At 35.3% G+C, this 22,296-nt stretch overlaps 1 protein-coding gene across 4 annotated transcripts in view; it reads right to left on the bottom strand.

The window, feature by feature from the left end:
- Positions 1-22,296, bottom strand: part of LOC125052777 (protein enabled) — a 49,677-nt gene that overhangs the window by 8,669 nt on the left and 18,712 nt on the right. Inside the window, exons 2-6 of one of the 4 annotated variants that reach the window (XM_047653799.1) lie at positions 20,486-20,489; positions 8,050-8,542; positions 2,341-2,506; positions 1,210-1,365; positions 233-348 (exon numbers count right to left, since the gene is read on the bottom strand). In XM_047653799.1, coding sequence (XP_047509755.1) covers positions 233-348; positions 1,210-1,365; positions 2,341-2,506; positions 8,050-8,534 — 923 coding nt within the window. In that variant the 5' untranslated portion in view covers positions 8,535-8,542; positions 20,486-20,489. The remainder of the gene's footprint in view (positions 1-232; positions 349-1,209; positions 1,366-2,340; positions 2,507-8,049; positions 8,543-20,485; positions 20,490-22,296) is intronic. The other 3 variants (XM_047653801.1, XM_047653800.1, XM_047653802.1) reach the window with 3 other exon arrangements.

The raw sequence follows: 22,296 nt of genomic DNA, 5'->3' as shown, positions 1-22,296 counted from the left end.
CTATTAACAATGCTTTTTAGAAAATTCACTAGCGAATATATCAAGTAGGTGTTTATTCTGCTATATTCACGAAGGATTCGAATGAGATAATTAAATTATTAATTTAAAGACTAAATATACTTTAAAGCTAACCTAATATAATATTTAGGACAATTCAACTACCAATATAACTGCTTAAATAACTAAATTATAATTATGAAATATATAAAAAGGTCTCAAATGTAAACCTCACCTATACCCCATATCTTCGTCGTAGTGCGTGTTGTTGTGTCCGTTGTAAGGCCCGGGAGGGTTAGGCTGCTGTGGCGGGGGCGGCGCGGAGTTATTGCTGACTTTGTTCGCTAACACCTGGAATGTAACAGTGTAAAACTCTTTATAACGTCAAACGTTATAACGAAACTGTCTTTATAATGCTTTTTATTTAAATAATTAAAAATAAAATCGCTTGTCCAAACTTATGTGCTGTAAATCAATATTTTTTGGCTCCATGATTGAACAAAAACGAACTTTGTGTTTTTTTTTTGTACAGAGGAATTTATATTGTGTTTTAATTAGAGTCAACCATATTTTCTTTTTTTTTATGTTGATAAGTATACATTGTGCCTACCTGTATGATTAAATGATTTTGACTTTTGACTTTTTTTTGACCATTGAAATTATAGTGAAGGATTAATACATATTCATTGTATTGAATTCAAACATCACATACTTTGATAAAATCAAATCTACGATGAGTGATTTTGGCTAGTGCCCCCTCTTAATCGCACCAATATCATAGGAAGACGAATAAATACGACAACCAGTGCAGCAGAATGCATCAGATCACGAAAAACTAGCTGTTGTGGTCTCTAGCAAAATGACCAGCTCTGTGTAACAGTCTGCTCCTCAGCATAATGCTGAGCCAGTGCCAGTTACAACCACAACACACACACATTACACACTTAAAACTTACCTTGTTCTTTAAAAGAAAAAAAAATATTTTTTATTATTTTTTGATTATTATTATTTTGTGTGTTTCGTAAGTAATAAATGTTATGTCTAAAAAAACTAAAATAAATGAATAAATTTCTGTCATAATTAAACGTTTGTGACACGAATCTAGGATTTAAATCTACAGATTACTGACTCTATCAAAAAAAATACTTGTGTTCACATGTTTTAAAGTAGACAGCGACAGTTCTGAAAACTTAAATATGAAGACTTTCCTACCTCCAGGGTGTGCATCATGGCTCTAGCGAAGCTGTCAGCGTCCTCGCGACAGGAGAAGTTCAGCCCGTAGACGTGTCTTGCGTCGCGCCATTGGTGGAATGTGGCAGTCGCCTGGTTGTACTTTAGGCCTCGGACGATGCCGCAGTTAATTACCACCTGAAATTATTTTATGTAGTAATATTATAAAGAGGAAAGATTTATATGTATGTTTGTAACGAAATGGCTTAAAAAAGTACTGGACCGCTTTTAAAAATTCCGTCACCATTTGAATGCTTCATTATCACTGATTAATATAGACTATTTTAATTATCTATTATTTTAATTATTTATTATTTACTATAATATATCTTTCATCGCATGCGCAGCGAAAACTATTCATGATAGAAATGAAATGTTCCACAATATTAAAGAACATATTAATATCTACAAATGAAATCCACCCGTACGAAGCCGGGACGGGCCACTAGTTTGTTATATAAAGTACCATTAAAATAATTAAAAAAGAGGGCTCTGTGAGAATTAAATTAAATAAGGTATTACTTGGACATACAGAATGAATCAAAATAAAAAAAAATATTGACAATGTACCACAAGGCTTGTACAGTAAAGATTTAAAGGATCAAGATATCTAGAGGAAGACAGAGAAAGAAACAGAGAGAGGGAATGAAATAATTGTATTCTAAATACTAATAAAACTAAGTATGTATTAAGACTTGACCAATTAAAGCTTATTTCAAATTTATAGCTTGTTTTCAATTTCAATTTTTAATTCAAGTTCATTAGACAAACAAAATAGGTTTTATCACAATTTACTTCAATGAAATGGAGACGCAAATGAGTTCTCTGAATATAAGCAAGACATACACAAGAGAGACAAGTCCGCTTAGACGTATATCACATAATATTATTTATATAAAGTATTATTATTACGAAATCGTATTAATCTAGTTTTATTATTACATATATTTATTTACTTTACAATTACAAAATTAAGCTACTATATGTTACTAAGATATGATTGTAAGTTAATTTATTTAGACGTGACTTTTATTCAACACAAAATAAAGCTACTAAAAAAAGCGAAAAGAAAGACGGTTCTGCCATCTTGTATCTCGAGAAATAAATACCAACCTCATGATCATTGAGCTTCCTCCCCACCACTCTAAAGGTATTGTGTTGGGTGTGATGATAGATGTGGACCTTAGACAGCCCCGAGCTGGAGCCGGAGGGAATCCAGCGTTTGAGAGAGTCATCGTACACCATTACCGATGCGCGCGCGCTGCTTATCGACTGCTCGCTGTAACAGATATTTAAAAATTAAAAAAAAAAATAGAGTTATGTGGTATTTTTAGGTCTTGAATATAGACGAAGCCACGCCACTAGTTTCGTAGACTTGCTAAAGTGTGCTACCGCCCATGGGCATGCCAGAAGTCGTTGCGGGCTTGGGCAAGAGGATTATGCCATCGCCTATTAACACCCACTGCCAGAAGATGGCTGTCAATAGGCGGCGGTAGCGGACACTCGTGAGTACGTTGCTGGCTTTTTGGGTCCTTCAAGAATATTCAACTCTTCTATGGGACCATTTCATTGCGTTGTTCTGCTAAATCAAATCGTTTGACACAGCCTACAGTAACATAACTTCTCTATTATGTCAAGTCGTAAAACATTTTAAAGTAAAAAAAACCTCTTTTAAAAGAACCAGAACCGAAAGTTCACTTAAAAATTTGCATTTTTAAAACAGTGCACTTAAAACTTAATTAAAATTCACCGATTTCACCACTTAATATTTGTCACAATTCGCATTAAAAAGGGCAATGACGAAAGTGCTCACGCAATGTCAGCCTACATGCGCCTACGCAGAGGAAAGCGTCAAATTTAAAGCAATCTCCTCATTCTGTAACTACATTAATGTCTATCGATCTGAAACTGAAAGTTTGTTAAGGTGGTTTTTTCCGCGCACCACCACTATTTGGAACCAGCTGCCAACTGAAGTATTTCCGAACTAATTCGACTTAGGGTCCTTCAAGAAAAGTGAGTACCAAGTCTTAAAAAGGCGGCAACGCACTTGCGACATGTACAAAACATGAAATGTTTTTTTTTAAAAGTTCTCTTTCAGAATCAAATGTGTCAAAATTTAAAGAAAGCTAAACGGTTATCATATTTCCAGGTAATTGAGTAACGAATAAACAGATAAAAACTATAGAAGTTTTATACCACGGTCTTTAGTTCGTTTCTCAGAAACAAAAAAAATCTAGTTTCGAAAATATGTAAGTTAATAATTGTTAAATCGAGAGCAGTGTTGGCCTAGTGGCTTTAGCGTGCGACTCCCATCCATGAGATTCGATCTCCGGCTGGTGCACCAATTGACTTTCTTTCTATGTGCGCATTTAACCTCCGCTCGAACGGTGAAGGAACGGTGAAACATCGTGAGGAAACCGATTTGTCTTAAACCCAAAAAGTCTTGCCACCTCACCTACACAAATGATTATGAAACAAATTCAGAAATCTGAGGCCCAGACCTAAAAAGTTTGTAGCGCCACTGATTTAAAATGTTTAATCGATTTAAATACTAAAATGTACATATAGTGCGAGCAAACATAACTTATTCTAAATAGAATAAATTGATAGGTACTATTAATACTTTGATTTGCTTACTGTTCAAACATACTGTGTACGGACGTGGGTAGGCAGACAAGTATTGCCACAGAAGGCCGTGCTATTTGCCTGGTGTCACAACAAATAAAACACAGTTATAGCGGATTAAAATTTGCCTTATTTAGCGCTCGTACAAATACGGAGCAGCAGGGTTACACAGTAAAACAAATGAATCAACAATTCCAATAATTATGACGTCATCGTCGAAATTCAATCTCGAAGCAGTTCTTCCTCCATATCTCTAATATGGCAGTACGTCATAGGAACCCAACATTCACATCCGTGATAGCTTCTTAAGTAGCTGGGTAAGCTTACAGCTTCAGCTTCAGCAGCTGATGAAGACTATTCAGCTTGTACGGAGCCAGTGCAAAGATATGGGGGCCAAGGGGGCCTATGTCAGAAGACAACGTAACCTGGCTGCTAATAAATAGTGTGCCATACATTGTTTTTTTTTTTTAATGTATTTATTTTTTAAAACCAGGCCACCCTAAATAGACAAGAGTACACAATATGTGAATCAAATTTACAGACAAAAAAATACAAGAAATTAACTAACTACTATAGAAACTAACTAGACTACTAACCAGAATGGATCCAGAAGTTCTGTAACGAGAAGGTTCTGAAACGAGTTGGAATGTCGAAAAAACTTTTGCAGAACATTCAACAACGGAAAGTTGCGTACTTGGGCCACGTGTTGCGCCATGACCGTTACCACCTCCTTCAATTAATTATAATTGGTAAAATCCAGGGTAAACGGCGTGTTGGTAGAAGGAAGAAATCATGGCTTTGCAACGTTAAAGAGTGGACGGGTATAGCAACTGCGGAAGATTTGCTGCATCTGGCACAGGACAAGACACGCTTCAAAATACTGACGGCCAACCTCCAGTAATGGAGAGGCACTAAAAGAAGAAGATAGAAACTAACAAATAATAGAATTTTTGACAGTTCACTCAACGGACAATGAAAAATGAACCTATGCAATTCGTTAAATCGTCGCCCAAATACAAATACAAGAACACTAACAAAACTAAACGTAATTTTTAGAATTAATACAAACACAACTATTACTATAAGAAAATGCAAACCATAGGCGATAAAAAAAACATACAAAATCCTAAGATGCGCAACAGATGTGTTAATATAAACAATAGTTTAAAAGAAATAGGTACATAGTTTTTATAACCACCGGCCAAGGGTCTAATTTCAAGTGACATAAATCTCTTGTTAAGAAACAAATACAGTGTTTGCCTAGTGGCTGTGCACAAATGGAATTTACGTGCGCATATACCACTTGCTGAAGGAAAAAATCGTGAGGATACCAGCATGCCTTACGTCTGCTTTCTATACTTGATCTATCTAAAATTATTTGCAATCCAGATTCTACACATAAGTGTAGTTCTTTACCTATATGAATTAAGTTATTTTGAGTTAGAATGTCAAAAAACAGAAAAAAAACTGACGTTAATGGGCGGTCTTCTAGATAAAAACAATTTCTCTCAAACACTGTTAATTACACTTATAATTGTTGCAATTATGTCTACGTTCTATGAAATTTCACTGTCTATAATTAAAGTGATAACAAAGCGCGTAAGGACGTTCTCGTTTATTTGCCTCACAATCAGCGCTTTTGACCTAAAACTGAAAAAGCTCTTTCACTATTCCATGGCTTCATAGATATATTATTGAATAACAACATATAATAGTAAGTAGAGGAGCATTAAAAGTGTTTTTTTTAAAGTGAAAAAATGAAATAATTTGTATTAATTTTCGACTTTTTTAATATTTTAATGACAATTAAATTAAGTAAATTCCTAACATATCTTCATTTGTCCCTCCCTCTAAGTCTCGTTAATCTAAAGTTTTAGATAATATAGTATAGTATAAATATGAACAAGACTAATTTGCCAAAGAAGTTTTACTTCTGACACGTGTACTTTGTACGCACGCACTTTTTTTTTATCATCATTATACTAGGCCACAGATTTTAGTATCTTTGTGATTTTTTTTCTAATGGGCAAATAGGTAGCCTTCTGTGCCTGACATTCGCCGTCCACTTTTTGCGAGTATTAAATAAATTGCGCGCAAAGAACGAAAATACCATTGGTGCCGAGAATCGAACTTGCGATATCAGAGATGAGAGTCACACCAAGCTACCAGACTAACACTTTAAGTGGGCCGGTTATAACAATAGAACCACTGTTAACACAGTATATAAATATTTTTTTATCTTACAGGAGGCAAACTGGCAGGATCCTCAACTGATGTTAAGTGATACCGCCGCCCATGGACACTCGTACTGCCAAAAGGCTCACAAGCGCGCTGCCAGCCTTTTAAGAATTGGTACGCTCTTTTCTTGAAGGGCCCTAAGTCGAAATACTTCAGTGGGCAGCTGGTTCCACATAGTGGTGGTGCGTGGCAGAAATTATATAAGCAAACAAAATATTACATAAAGAATTACATCTATATATCGTTAGAGTAAAGATTTAATTATCAATAACAGCTTAAAAGGACATAATTCACGTAAACCAGTAGTTTTCACACATTTTACGTGCCCAAACATAACCAGTGCAACCATGCGATAAAAAACATATTACGCGCATTAGAATCGTACCTAACCCAACAAAAATCCCAAATATACCTGCTTCAACTGGAGGTAGATAAAACCAACTTTCACCTACTTGGAAGTATGTAGATTGTTTTACAAGTTACAAAACAAAAGATATTGTTTTTGAATCTGCCATTGTAACCGTTATTCAAATAGGCTTATTATTACAACATCAGTGTACATCTAGTACCGTAGTTTGTATGTGTAATACCTAGTAAGTGCCTGTGCGGTGATATTGTCACCTATTAATAATAATATAAATTGATTGATATACGTATATTTTACAAGTCTTCCAACTTTGTTTATCATGCTCTTAAAGAAGTTTAAGTTTTCTTTTAGTTTTAGTTATTTTTATTTAACATTACATAGATTATTATAGCTACCAGTATGTTAGTCGATCTCCGGATTTATAAATTTTGTGCTGTCGAGTTTTGTTTTGTCGTGTTTTGTTTTGCTTTGTTCGGTATCATATTTTTTATCAGTGAAACATTTTGTGGATACATCTAATGTATTTATTTTTAACTTTTTTTATTGTATAGAGATGTAACTGTTTTGTTTCCCAAATAAATAAATAGACATAGACATAACATTTATTACTAACAAAAACACACACACATAATAACAATAATCAAAGGAAATAAAATATAATGAGAGATAATAAAAAAAAATCCCTTTTGCCTTTCGGTTCGTTTCAAGTGTGTGATGTGTTTGCTTGTTTAATTTTCCCCCTTGCTAGCTTGCTTATGTTCTTATATAATTGATGTGAGTAAAATTTGTATATCCTTGTATACATGCATACCTGTTGATTTAGAACTTATAAATAAATTGATAACGCCAAACTTGCCTTGACAATCTACAAGACTGTAACCATCTTAATGTCGTGTCGTAGTGATTGATCAATGTTGATAGATGTATCTCTGTACGCTTATGCAATGACCGGTCGATATAGGCTTGATAAGAATCACGTGAATCAATTCTTTTAAAAGCTATCGCGGAATATGCTTAAAAGGAGTATTACTAATACATAGCGCTAAATCACCTACATCATGAGTATACCCCACATACACACCTTCACGTACTTACCCTCACTTTTACACCATCACACAACACAGCCGAATTAGGTATTACTGAGTTTCTTAGTTACTTAATAGAAATTTTCGTTTCGTAAATGTTTCAACCTTTTTTGTAAATATTATGTATTACAGTATTATTACATCTTTGGCTATATCTATAGTATGATTGTTATTTCTTATATATAATTTTTGTAGCTGTAGGATTACGAAATAAATAGTAAACTATTATTTTTAGTAAAACTTTTCAACGTTTTTGTTCTACCTGTATACTTCTAAGTTAAGATAGTCATAATGCCCACATATGAAAAAATAAACAAAATAATTTTTTTCCAAATACATACTAATTAATTTATACCTACATTACAATTATTAAATCCAGGGGAAACCGGGACATTAAAAAATAAACCTTCTAACAAAGCAATAAAGACGCGAATCGATTTGAGCTGATTCAAGAGAAATACCACGCCTGTATAATGACTTTCAAAGTAGTTTAATTTTTGTACTCACTGTGACCAATACTCCTCCCAATTCTTCTCTTTAGTGGAGCCATATCCTCTCGGCAAAGTCGCTGTTTTAGACCATCCATTCATGGAAGCCTCCCTTTTATCCTGAAGACTGAGAACCGAGTGCCGCTGCACAGGTTCCGAACGAAAAGATTGGAAGGACACCTGAGAATCATCATTCGACTTCAAGCTGCTTTGGGATCCATTAACACCATTGGTGGTACCATAATCGCCATTTCTATACTCCAAAGACTGAGGTCCATCTCCATTTAACCTCGTAGGGCGTGGGGGACGCCGGTATTCTAAACTCTCTGATCGGCTGAAAGATCCATTCCTCTTCATCTTTGGTGATTCTTGAACGCTGATGATTGACGGCATCTTGTTTTCCTTCTCCATATCAATCTCCTGTTCAATCTGCGTTTGAACATGAGCAAGCATCTCCTCTAAATCACCCAAGTCAGGGTTCACATTCATTTTGGCCCGACGCATGGTTCACTGTTTCATAACTTAATATTAACACTATTTTAATGGGTTCTTTTAAAAACACTTCACAATAGAAAAAGTAATAATTTTTCGCCTATAACTGTCTAACATTCTAACACATTTAACAAATAATACATCTTAAACACGAGTAACACGTCCTTCCGCAACGAAAGCCCGCGCAAAACTGACTCGCAAACTTAAGCCTACAGAGACAGTTGACACAATTATCATATGTACTTGTAACCTGAATTCTAGTTCATCACCTTATCAGTCGACATCCGATATTGATTTAAAAAAACCATACATTTAACACCCGTATTGCTGTGGAATAAGGATTGTAGTGAGAAAATGAATTAAGATGAAGTGCAATTGAATCTGCGCTCGCGCAGGTCATTGAGAAAGTTAACGACTGGATGAGTGCTATTTAGAAAGGTTTGTGAATACAGCAGTATAATAAGTAGTCTGATAGATTAGTGCTTTGTGAAATCGAAATCACATCGCAATAGGGCGAGGTCTACAGACCTTCGTGTTATATACAGACTATTTACATATTTTTTATTGATTCTCAGTAATAAGATCAGTTTATAATTGTAATAACCAAATAATATACTTAATGGCACATAATTTGTACAATTTCTAATAATAACAATAAATCGTTTATTTTCAGAGAAAGTGGTACAATTAGAAGGATTACTTATAAAAAACCCGCCACACAATCAACCATATTAAAATAGGTCAATGTCAAATAATAAGAACATTAACATAATGTAATAATGATAAGTTGAGTTATTTATAATTGTTATCAAACGTATGGTTTAAATACTCATACTCGCCCATGCTATAAAGGCAACAAAAATTGTTTCGAAAAATATATTTGTTAGTTATTTCTAAACTGATATACTCAGAGATATTTCATCTTAAAACTGCGCATAACATTTAATTGACAATCATTATACAGATACATAACAGCACTGACATGTTATGTATGTACCTCATGTTATGATAATCATATAACATCGATATATACAAAGAATGCAATGAAATTGGAGCAATGTAATCTACATTACATACGAAGGAAGACATCCCAAATTAGACGAATTTAAAACAATAAAAACTACACAATTACATTGTTTAGTTAAAACATCAAACGTGGTATTTTTAAAAACATCTCACGTATAGTTTGTTTTACTCCAAAAGTCTTTAAAAAAGTTTCAAGTTCCCAAACTAAGAACGGACAAGAAGAACTAGCAAAACACTCTCTCACTCTTTAGAATCGCCAAGGTTTTTCTTTTATATGTGATCACATATAATTATTATTTCAAAACAAATTAATTAAGCGCGAAACATCACGTACTGCTTTGACAGCAGAGCTGCATAACTAACAATACTGCTGCGCTGTCAAAACTTAGTATTGGCATAATAGACACTTTGCTAGTAGCACATTATATGGGGATGGGTCAGACTTTTCTGCATTCCTTTCATTGATATTCCTTTATGAATGATAAACTATGTGTTACAAATTAAATAAATCCATTGGTTTCAAACACAACACTTCGATCTCGGGCTATCTATGATTTATTGTCTTTAAAAATCATGAACAGAAACCAAGATACTAAGACCCAGATACTAAGATAACCCAGATACTAAGACTCTGTCTAAAGTTTGCGTAATAAATACTTGGAAACAATACAGCATCAGAGTGCTCTTGATTGAATCAATTAAAACGAGTAAATCTTTTGCAATTGAGGGCATACGCGAATTAATTTTATCTGAACATTAATAACCTTTTGAATGTTGTATAACTCTTCATCAGTCTCACTCTCAAGTCAATATTAAAGTGCTTTTCACATATTTTAAACTAAATATTTTAAAGATACTTTAATTTTTTTATGTTACAGGAGGCAAACGGGCAGGAGGCTCATCTGATGTTAAGTGATACCGCAGCCCATGGACACTCGCACTGCCACAAGGCTCGCAAGCGTGCTGCCGGCCTTTTAAGAATTGGTACGCTCTTTTCTTGAAGGACCCTAATTCGAATTGATTCGGAAATACTTCAGTGGGCAGCTGGTTCCACATAATGGTTGTGCGCGGTAGTAATTGCCTTAAGAAACGCTCAGTTGTGGAACGACGGAGGTCAATGTGATACGGATAGTATTTTGTATTCTGCCTTGACGTCCGATGATGAAACTCAGCTGCAGGTTACATTAGTCCGAACAACTCCTCTGAACACTCTCCATACTAAATGCGGTAGAGGATGCAGAGAGATCCCATATCATAACGCCAAGGAATTAAGCCGCACGGAAAGTGACTGGTCATCGACGATTCGAATGGCTCTTCGTTGAATACGGTCTTTTATTCCACCTCTGAATAGTGAAGCGAATAGCGACAGAGGTGGTCATGGACTCCGTGTGAAAAGTCCGATCACGCGTTGCCCATACGAGGGCTAGGCTTCCTGATTCTATCCACTTCCGTGTTTCTTCACATGTTAAGGTTTGTGAGTGAGTCTTCAGTGACGTCGTTTTTTGTGAGTAGCCAGTCCCTCACAATTTATCATACGATAATAGTTCATGCTCAGCTCAAAGCACGGGTTTCATATCACGCGGATGTATGGGAAAAATGCACATGACACAGATTCAGAAATGTGAGTGTGTATCCAAGGTCTAAAGAGGTTGTAGCGCCACTGATTTATTGTTTTATCAAATAGACTCTCAATAAAACATAGTAAAATAAATTTAATTAGTCGTATATATATAGAAATCGGACACCATTACCAAAAGTATCGTAACCAACACTATTATAAAAAAATATATATTTAGATTATGTATTTATGTTCTCGTGACCGTAACAAGGGAGAGGAGAAATCGTATAACGGCGGGTCAGTGATAGAAAGGCATCTAGATACAATTGATCGATCGGGCAGTCGTGAGACGAGAAAACACTAAAAAAGTAAATAGATTGGTGATCCAAACTAATCGAGTTACTCGACTGATACAACCGATGTTAGTCGTTCGGCGACGATGACTGATGGTTACTAGTAAAATTAATTGACATATCGTTGGCATTTAAGATATTTAACAATAAGGTTGATTGTCCCAAACTTTTAACTAAATTTCAAAGTCAAAGTCAAAAATCATTTATTCATATAGGTAACACAATGTACATTCATTAAATGCTTATAATTTTACATTTACTGCCAGTTCTCAAATCAAGGGCGTAGAACGGAAGAGAAGAACTGGCAATAAACTCACCGCCACTCATTTTAATGGCCAAGTTTTTTGTTTTACACAACGTTTGTAAGGGAGCTGCAACCATTACACCATGTTTCACATGACATCTTAAGTAACAAAGAACAACAATACAAATCAAAAGCAAAGATTTGTCCTCTATCAGCAGGAGCATGCACTTACATTCTCGTGGAAACAACACGCAAATGCGAAATGACTAACATCACCACATACACGAACTCAAGTCCGACCAGTCATCGCAAGTAGCACCCGTTCACGAGTATGACGCATGGCCAGCAATCGACCATTAAAAATACCCTAGACGTCCCACCATCCCATTTGTCCCTCCTTTAAGAAGAAGGCGTTTCGGCCAAAACTCACCGATATCCAGATGAGCATTCTAACGAGCTAGGTCTGGATAGCTATAGTTGCTATTCACACTTTGAAATCAATTTTCAATTTGTATAAATTTTTATAATCTCTTTGTGTTTGTAAGGTTTGCCTATAGATCACATTAAATATCTTGTCCAAATGTCTCTGTGTGCCGAGCGTGGGCAAGCTATTATAAATAAATAAATTACCATGAGTACTTAAATTACTTGCAGCGCAAAATATTCATTACTAAGGCCCAAAAATCTACCTGTATGCTTATAAAAAACTAATGTCAGATAAGGAGACATAAGGATCTTCGGGCCATATATGGCTCAGCTAAGAGATAAAAAACATAAAAAAAACTATTCCGTAACTCACCAACAAACAGCTTACTTTTATTATTAAAAGTATGTAACTTTTTGTATGTAAAAAAAGATTAATTTTACTAAGTAATAAATAAGTTAATGTTTGTCCCTAGTCATTAGTGACACTAATCAATGAATAGTAAAAGGTTATATTAATCAAAAAGTATGTTAAAAATATATTTTGGTGAGAAGTCATATAGAACTAATTCAGCGATTCACTCCATATGAAATTAAGGTGATGTTGGAGCGGGTACAAAACAAATGTTTGAGGCACATCTATCTTAGGATATACGGTGTGTACCCTTTTTACCCACTCATGGCCGACCTTCTTTATTCTTGGTTCTGTGGGCTACAACGTGCTTAGAGTACGCCGAGAATTCGCGCTTGTGATGTACTTCATAAAATTGTTACATGGCAAGGACAGTAATTCGGGAGTACTTCAGTACCTTAGCTTCTATGTACCTGATGGGTACGTCAGAAAGCGACATCGTACGCCGTTACTCCATGTGCCCACAGCTAGGACTACCCTTCTGAAAAGGGCACATATGATTCGGTATATTAGTTAACAAATTACATAGGTTCACGGACCTTTTTCATTGTCCGTTGTCAACTGGAAAAAGTTCTATTATTTGTTAGTGCCTATAGTAGTTAGTTAAATTCTTGTATTTTTATTATGTAATTTTGTTTTTCCTAATTAATTTCGTATGTTTGCTTTTTTTTGTTTAGTCTGGTAATTTTATTCACATATTGTTCACTTTTGTCAAAGAGTCGCCTGTTAGGGCAGGAGTGTTTTTATAAATAAATAAATGTTTTCTCGCAATCAGCCGCTTATAAAATGACCACGCCTTTAAGCAATACAAGATTCTATTAACTGCAAAAGGGCATTGGTTGCTGGAACCCTGATGACAAAAACTAAACAACTTTTTGCCGTGATTCATGGTAAATTGACTCAGTGCGGAAGTATTAGCTTGGCTTTATTGTATCACTCAATACATAGATATTTCCTTGTATTATGATTGAAATATTTTAAATTAGTTCCACATTTATTAAATGCGTCAAGTGATTTGTATGATCCAGACCTTTTAGGCTTCTGAAACTAGCCACAGTTATGGAGCAACGCCCTGCTGGCTATCATTGGTGCATGGAGATCTCACGGATACACAGCCGAGTGTGCATTACGTAGAATCTAGACGCAAAGTGTTACGTAAGTGACGTCATAACCGTAGCTTTGAAATTCACAGTACATTAAGTGTTTAAAAAAATTGTATATAGAACTGTTCAGCTTTACAGATATCATTTCAATTTCCGTATATACATAATATCACCCGTATCACCTCAACGTCCGTCTTTCAACAACAGAACTTCGACTTCGAAACCAATTCGACTTAGAGTCCTTCAAGAAAAGAGCGTATCAATTCTTAAGATCAGGTGAACCTTCTGGCCGTTTGCCCTGATACATAAAAAAAGAGTTTCATACACCCATAACACAGGGAATACAGGGACAGTCCTTAGGAAAAAAGTCAAAAGCGTATGTACAATAGAAAATATGAGTTTTCAGTTTTTGTTTATATATAACATTATTATAAATAATTAATATGACATTTGCATGCCTACTTTGATACAACTGATTGTGCGGATTTTTATTTGATAATTAATCGATCTAAATGTACCACTTACATAATAAACGATTAATATTATTTGACCTTTTTCCTACATTTTTGCTTTATTTAAGGCTAAATTTAATGCATATATCAACGACATGCGTACATAAGAAAACAAGGGAATTGAAAGTTTATTAAGGAATTCTGTTATAATATATAGCGCATACGGCGCCTTATTGGACATTTTTTATCGCGTTGCCACACACTTCCGGTATTCTTCCTGTTGATAACGCGATGCGGGAACGTCCCCGTTAACGTAATTTAAAAACATTGTTTGTAATAACTACGAAATCCAATACAAACAATAAAAACTCCGTGGGAATCTCTTGACAATCATCTTCACGGATTATTATATAAATTACCGTTAGTATTTGAACCGTATTGTTCACGCTATGTCTCAAATTTAGTAATTTAAATATTTGTTTTAAATCGTATATTTATTATGATTAAAGTTCAATAATACATCAGCTTTACTTTATAGGCCATTATTAGTTTTTTTATGTAACAGGAGGCAAACGGGCGGGAGGCTCATCTGATGTTAAGTGATACCACCGTCCATGGATACTCTCAATGCCAGATGGCTGGCGAGTGCGATGCCGGCTTTTATAATTAGTATGGACTATTCGCAAAACTCACAATATAGATTAGGGATGCTCGATGATCATCGATGTTTACTCACGGCCCTTGCAACTTACGAAACAAATTATGTCTTCTATGAACGCATCCACCAATAAGGTTTATTAAAATTTTGAACGCGTACCTATTCATTGACTGAGCACCGGTCGCTCTCTTCGTAGTCTCGCTGGCTCTTATCTCTCAGACTTCCTCACTACTCTTTATCAACAAAGAAATAGATTAAAAGGTTCTTCTTTATCAAAATTACTATTCATTCAGGCAGTTAGCATGTTAACCAACATCGATGTTTAGTTTTCGATAAATATCGGACATCCCTAGTATAGATCAATATAAGTTGAGAATATATTTGTTTGTAAGTCACGAAGGAGTCAATTCATCAAGCCACGTAACACTTTTACCATCATCAACAATAGAGCGACGGCGTCCATTGTTTGGGCCCTAACCCACATTCTAAATTGGGAACTAAGATTAGCTTTACAAGTTTTGCAAGCTTTGTATTCGAAAATAGCTTTCAGCATTAAATAATCCGTGTTTGAGTTTATATATTTGCATATTATTTAATTATTTGTACATTACGACTGTGGGTGCCGGCATGTTGCACCACGCTGTATTCAAAAAATTATTACGCCATGGCTATCAAACTATTCAATCTCCTTCCTAGAAGTTATAGATCACTGCCGTGCAATGCTTACAAGGGGAAGGTGATTAAATTTTTAAAGGCAAGGTGACTTTATCGATATAGGAGTATTTAGATCATAAGTTTTGACAACCAGCTGAACGACCACGACGAAAGCCGTACTTATAATCGCTAATCAGCTGGTGGCCCGCTACCTTAGGAGCTGACCATTAATAATAGATTCCATTATTTAGGAGAACAAGGAGGTTATAGCTATCGGGCTATAGTTGGACGGATCAGAACGATCGCCTTTTTAGGGGTCGGATGTACTGAAGCGGTCTTCCAGCACTAAGGGAGGGTGCCGAGTGACTACAGGTACCGGAAAAGGCGCGTTAAGACCGGAACCAACTCAGGAGCACAAGTTCCATCAATGCCAGCTTAACTTATGAATGTCCGAAGAATTCCATGCCCTGCAGAACCACTTCGGCTACAGAGTCAGCGACGGAATCTGGAGCATCCGACGAATTAATGGCGAATGCTACACGCTCGATAATTATCGTGATATTTATCGTGATATTTATCTTGTATTTTTTTAGTATACTACACACTCGATACGGATCGCGTCAGTACGACGGTAAATTTCATTGAGTACACTCGTACATTTCGTGTTACAATATGAGTAACAATATTAAGAAAGCTTGCGTTGCCATTATTATTATTATTATTATCAGTATATGCTGATATACATCAATATCCAAGACTTTGAATTGTAAACATTTTCCGCTGCAGCACCAGATCGTTTCAAATCTGTTATTTTTTAAATTATTTTCTGTAGTTTGCCTAGTTTGCATTTGAGGTGTCCCATATGGCCGATTTACACGTATTAAGTTGACTAAAAATTTACTAAATATTAACTTAATTTTAAGTAACTTAACCCGTGTAAACAGTGAATTTAGTAAGAAGTTGCAAGTTAAAATTTAGTTGCAACTAAACAAGGTAGAATAGAATTTTGTCTATTTTTCGGTTAAGTTGGTGGGCGTGGCTAATCACTTGACACGTTTGGACAGGCAAAATTTAGTTAAATTTAAGTGAAAAGCATAAGCTGGCGGAGTCATTGCAAAGCTATGCTTTTGCTTTCGGCGCTGGAAGCTCAAAAACATATCCAAAACTATTTGTCCGATATGCGTATACAACAATTAATGAACAGTAGTAAAACCCCTTCCCCAATGAATAATAGTAGCCGTTTTACTCCTTCGCCTTCTTCAAATACGTATTACGTTGAGTCCCCAGAACCTTCACAATCATGTATTGGAGCATACAATACAGTAAATCCCCAATCAGGAAGAGAAAATCCTATAATATTTTGTTCTGTGGTCGTCCATCTTGAGCGAATAAATGAGTTTAACTAATTATTTAGTATTTTTACGTGTAAACGGTTACTTAAAATTAAGTCACTTGAAATTTAGTTAAGACTTGGCAACTTAATACGTGTAAATCAGCCTATACTTATAGGTAATGTTTCTAATACAAGTATGAATTCTCTATATTATTCCGCCTCCATATATGCGCGTCCTCTTCCATCGCTGGCAGAATAAATACTGACGCGATAAATATCGAGCAGAGACTAGACGCTCGATATTTATCGACGATAATTGATACGGATTTCTAGAAATCTAAAAATCCAGCGATCCGTATCACGGATCGTGATACGCATGTACTACACATCGTAATTTTGGATCACGATCCAAATATCACGATAAATATCGAGCGTGTAGCATTCGCCAATCTCAAAGACTTAAAATTAAATGAAAGATACTTCTTAAAATATCTGCTGTTCATTCCATATAAACAGTACAGTACAAGTAACACAGTTACTTGGCTTATTTCATTATCAGGCGATCTTTCACGAGATTAAATAAATGCAACTCGGTGGTCGGAATTACGGTACAATCACCGGACATGACAGGAAGTAGCCAATCACGGGCCGAGCCACCATTGGACGACAATTAAACACTGCGATCGCGATTATCTGTGTACTTCTAAATTAGTAGCATACATTCGAATAGCCAATTTAAAAGTCCAACTTCCGGTTTTACCGATGGAATAATGTTGTAAGTACTTAGTAGTAACGTTTATAGACTGATTTTTCATTCGCCGACATTTGCAGGAGAACTTTGTAGCAAGTGTTGCTACATGCAACACTTGCTACAAAGTTCTCCACCGAAAAGGGACAAATTTGACCCATTTCAGGGCAATAAAAAATAAAATGCTCTGTATTTTTATGTTTTACCTACAAAAAATTAAATCTAAATATTTACTTAAGTGATGTAATACAAAAATAACAAATATTTCAATATCACGAACAATATATCGAATTAACAACCGCGGAAAAGCTTTAAAAACGTTTAGCTGTGGAACGACGAATGTCGAGGTGATACGGGTGGAATTCCGTATACTTCCTCCACGTCCTCCAACTCCTCTTAACACTGTCCGTGGTAAATGCGATAGAAGATTTAAAAAACCTAACATACAACAACCCAGGCATCTACTAGAATTTATACCTACCATATCTGTGCTAAATGATTAACTTATCAGATCTGATTTCAAATTGGACAACGAGACAAATAGCTGAAATTGACGGATTTGGGAACAGCGCTCCTTTTTCCTCAACTTTGACGTCAGGTTTTCCTCAATGCCGTAATCACTGTGTTCTATGGGTAATTAAATCACTATTAATAAACAACGACACGCGTATTTATCCAATAAAATTTTCCTGTCCGCCATATCAAAGTCATACATAAGGACATATAAACATTGCATAATCAATCAGGACCAATGTTAGACACAGGGTCGGAGTAGGATATGTTATATAAATTGTGTAGGTATATATTGTATTCGAAATGCAGATTTTGATGAGGCTATAATATTTTTAATCGTCCGATCGTCACATTTGATTCTTTGTTTCGCTTGAGTTATGCTAAACGCATTTTGAATTTGATTATATTTTTGCCAATTTTATTTATTAGGTACGCCCTCAATTGTATAACTTCATAGTGAGTAATTGTACGTCTTCTTCTTTGGTGCCTCTCCATTACTGGAGGTTGGCCGTCAGTCTCGCAAAGCGTGTCTTGTCCTGTGCCAGATGCAGCAACTCTTTTGCAGTAGCAATACCCGTCTACTCGCTAACGTTACGAAGCCATGATTTTTTTCTACCAACACGCCGTTTACCCAGGATTTTACCCATTATAATTAATTGAAGGAGGTGGTAACGGTCATTACGCAACACGTGGCCCAGATACGCAACTTTCCGTTGATTTATGTTCTGAATAAGTTGTATTTTGAACTATTTCAAGACAAAGTTATTATAGTCTGTTATTGTTTCAATACTAATTTCCTCCTTATTCTTACGACTGACAATGTGTCATGTGTGCCTTTCATTTTGGGAGAAAAAAAAGAAAATTGTGTATCAACGGCCACCGTTATTTGTGGCCTAATAAATAAAGAAAAATAAAAAAGTGATAATAATTAAGTGTCCTAGAATCCCCATGGTATATCTCTCGTTCATTCATATCCGCCTGGTCCAAAAGTTTCAGGGCAGGTATTATTATTCAAAACATCATTAAAGCCTCAAACCGTTTTTGAATATTTTGAAAACTGTTCTTGAAGACTTTGCTCGACTGTTGAGCAGTGATAGTGAACTTGTAAATGACATAATACAAATCGACCGTGTCATTACATTGTATGACGTCTTGACGGAGGACAGTGCACCGGAACAGATCGTAAACAGTTAAAATTCCAAACGTTTCTCACTAAATCACCTCGACCGCATCGCTTTGTTGAATTCCGATGATGACAATAATCATTTACAACGTTTAACCATGGATTCCGTTCCGGAGGTGTATAAAAAACAATATTTCTCGGTTTTTCGGCTTTGTCCGGTTCTCTTCCCGAACAAACTAACTTAACATATTATATCCTTTAAAACATAAAATATCTGTGAATGTAAGGTCATTTTAAACTAGATTTTTTACTTTAAACGTGAGCTTTAACATGAATATATTTCTGTTTTATTTATATAAATGGGGAAAACTCGCCTACTACTACATAGCGATCACGACCGGTCTGTCAAGAGTATACCGGATAAGAAGAAGGGTCCTTTAACTGAGCGTTTTTAAGAAAGTTTTAGCACTGAACTATTTCTTGAATTTCCTCACTGAACTTCAAAAATACCGGCAGTGCACTGGCCCTCTGGCATTAAGAATGTCCATTGGGTATCACAACATCAGATGAGTCTAACCGTTTGTTTCTGTTCTGTAAAAAAACTGCCGTAGAATAGAACTTGGCTTAGCTAGTATGAGGTATCTTCTATTACTCCAACCAGGCCTAAGTGGCTTTACGAAAGCTTCACAATCAACTCAAATTATCTTCAATAATCTAATACAAATTACTAATAACAACGAAATGTGTCGGTCATTCCCAAGTCATTTGCGGCATCGTGGGATTCGATTGTGAAGATGACATTGACATCATCGATTTGAGTGTCGCAATATTTCTGGTCAGACAATTGATCGTCTGTAAAGCCTTGGTTTAGATTTCTTTCTGAAATAAAACTTCTTTAGGCGCATGAGGGTAATTTTTTACGGATGAAACACAATAATAATAATATTAGCGTCACGAAGATGTGCAGCGTTTTTGTCGAAGAAAAGGGAGAGAGCGATTGAGACCAATTGAGTGAGAGTGAGAAAGGGCGAACGTAGCATGAAGCAAATAGCCATGAAGCGAGAGTAGGGAGCAAGCAAAGATTAGATGGAAAATGGCAGTGAGTATTTCAAAACCATAAAATGATTAATAAATAAAAGTATTTAATATCGGGTCCTAATAAGGAGACGTCTTCTCTCTACGACCGCCAACGCGCTAAGACTTGACCCAACCTTATAGAACGCATTCTTAATTTGAAAGTTTATGATCTACCCACTTAGCAAATATGGCGTGGGCTCACTGGGCTTGTTAGGAAATGGCTAAGTAATAAAACAATACTGCTAGAAGGCCCAGCGCTTGAGACCTTGATGTGACATTTTTAAATTAAACTTTACCTAAGTAGCTTGCGTGCGCGGCTCTATCATACAATATGATATGCTGCCTTTAGGTAAAAGTAAGACTCTAAGGGTGAGATCTATAGTGCGCACTTAGACTTTGCTCAGACTTAACTACAACCATTCTTTACTTTTTTAAAGGATAATAAAGAAGGTATTGCATGAAATGAAACATCAATTTCTGTCTTAGCTTGAGCTTAGCTTAATCTCACCGTTAAAATGTCTATAAATATACTAAATCATAGTTTAACCTTAGTGTTTTTCCTAAGTAAAGTCTGAGCAAAGTCCAAGTGCGCACTATAGATCTCACCCTAAGTATGGATGTGGCTTGGAAGCGAAAAAACTAAAAAATCATCGATTTTTCTTACTATTCCAAACTTTATTTATTTTTTATTTATCGCACAGATGGCGCTGCTTGCTAAATTAGATTCGATATAATGCATAGTTTGGCTACATTGGTTTAACAATACCTTTTATCGTTTTTACTTTAAAAAAAGAGAATTTATTAGGTACCTACTATATTTTTTCCACACCCCTGGTTCTATGCTATAAGTTTAACACAGGAGACATCTCTCTAAAAGTTCCCACTATTTGCATTTGCATTTTTATGATTATAATTACAAATCAAACAAACGTTGCCGCCTAAACAAATACGTGCATTAGAATATCATGGATAATCTATGATCTATCATCATATCCACGAAAAAGTGTTCCAGCCATTGTACGAACAGTAATTAGTTTCATGTAGTCGTTAATACACGACTAGGAAGCTGCATGTACTGTTATTTTCTCACGTATGTGGAACGGAGATGTTCTCATCTTACTTTAATATTACCTTAGACCAAGAGATACACAAATAATAATTGTTATTTTTCTTGATAAATCTATAGTTTTCCTATACACACAGAAGCAGTACAATCTAGACAATATTGGTGGCTTTAATCGCGCGGTTAACGAAGATATTTTAAATAGAAACAAAAAAAGTGATACTATTTTTAAAGCAAAGTTATTTAGTGTTCTTTAAATAAAAAATAAAAATTTTGTCTAAAAAATAAAAAATTTTGTTTCGGGGTGGACACCCCTTAGGAGTTTGAAAGATAGATAGTAGTTGATTCTCAGACATACTGAATATGCATAAAAATATTCATAACAATCGGTCGAGTCGTTTCGAGGGAGTATGGGAGCGAACATTGTGACACAAGAATTTTATATATTAGATACATATTTTATTTTTTCTTTAAACTGATATATTTGCAGTAAAAAACGTATTACCATTAGAAAAAGGTTTTATATTGAATAACGGAAATAGAAGTCTTGACCTTAAGTAATTAATCCAATTGTGGTCAAACCACGGATGACCGCAAGACTAGGATTCCTGAACACCACAGACTGTAACGAGACAACTAGAATAGCTTAATTTAAATCTATACGCGATAAAAACTTTGTATTGCGCAGCTTGGACATACAACGACCAATATTTAAGCCTTGACTTGTTTAAGCTATCGCGATCTTAAGAATATCCATAGCGCAAAATCACCTGCATCATGAGCATACTCCACATACACACCTTCACGTACATACCCTCACTTTTACACCATCACAACAACACAGCCAAATTAGGTATTACTTAGTTAAATGTATTGAATGACTTGTATTGTTTTTCCCTTTATAAATGTTGGAACCTTTTTGTAAATATTACGTATTCCATCTTTGATTACCTATATATTTAATGTAATTGTTTGTTTTTATATATATTTTTTGTTAGCTGTAGGATTACGAAATAAATATACCAACCTTAAAT

This window comes from Pieris napi, chromosome 9 (genome assembly GCF_905475465.1).
Source record: "Pieris napi chromosome 9, ilPieNapi1.2, whole genome shotgun sequence".
Taxonomy (NCBI): Eukaryota; Metazoa; Arthropoda; class Insecta; order Lepidoptera; family Pieridae; genus Pieris; species Pieris napi.
This window is presented reverse-complemented; position numbering and strand designations above follow the sequence as displayed.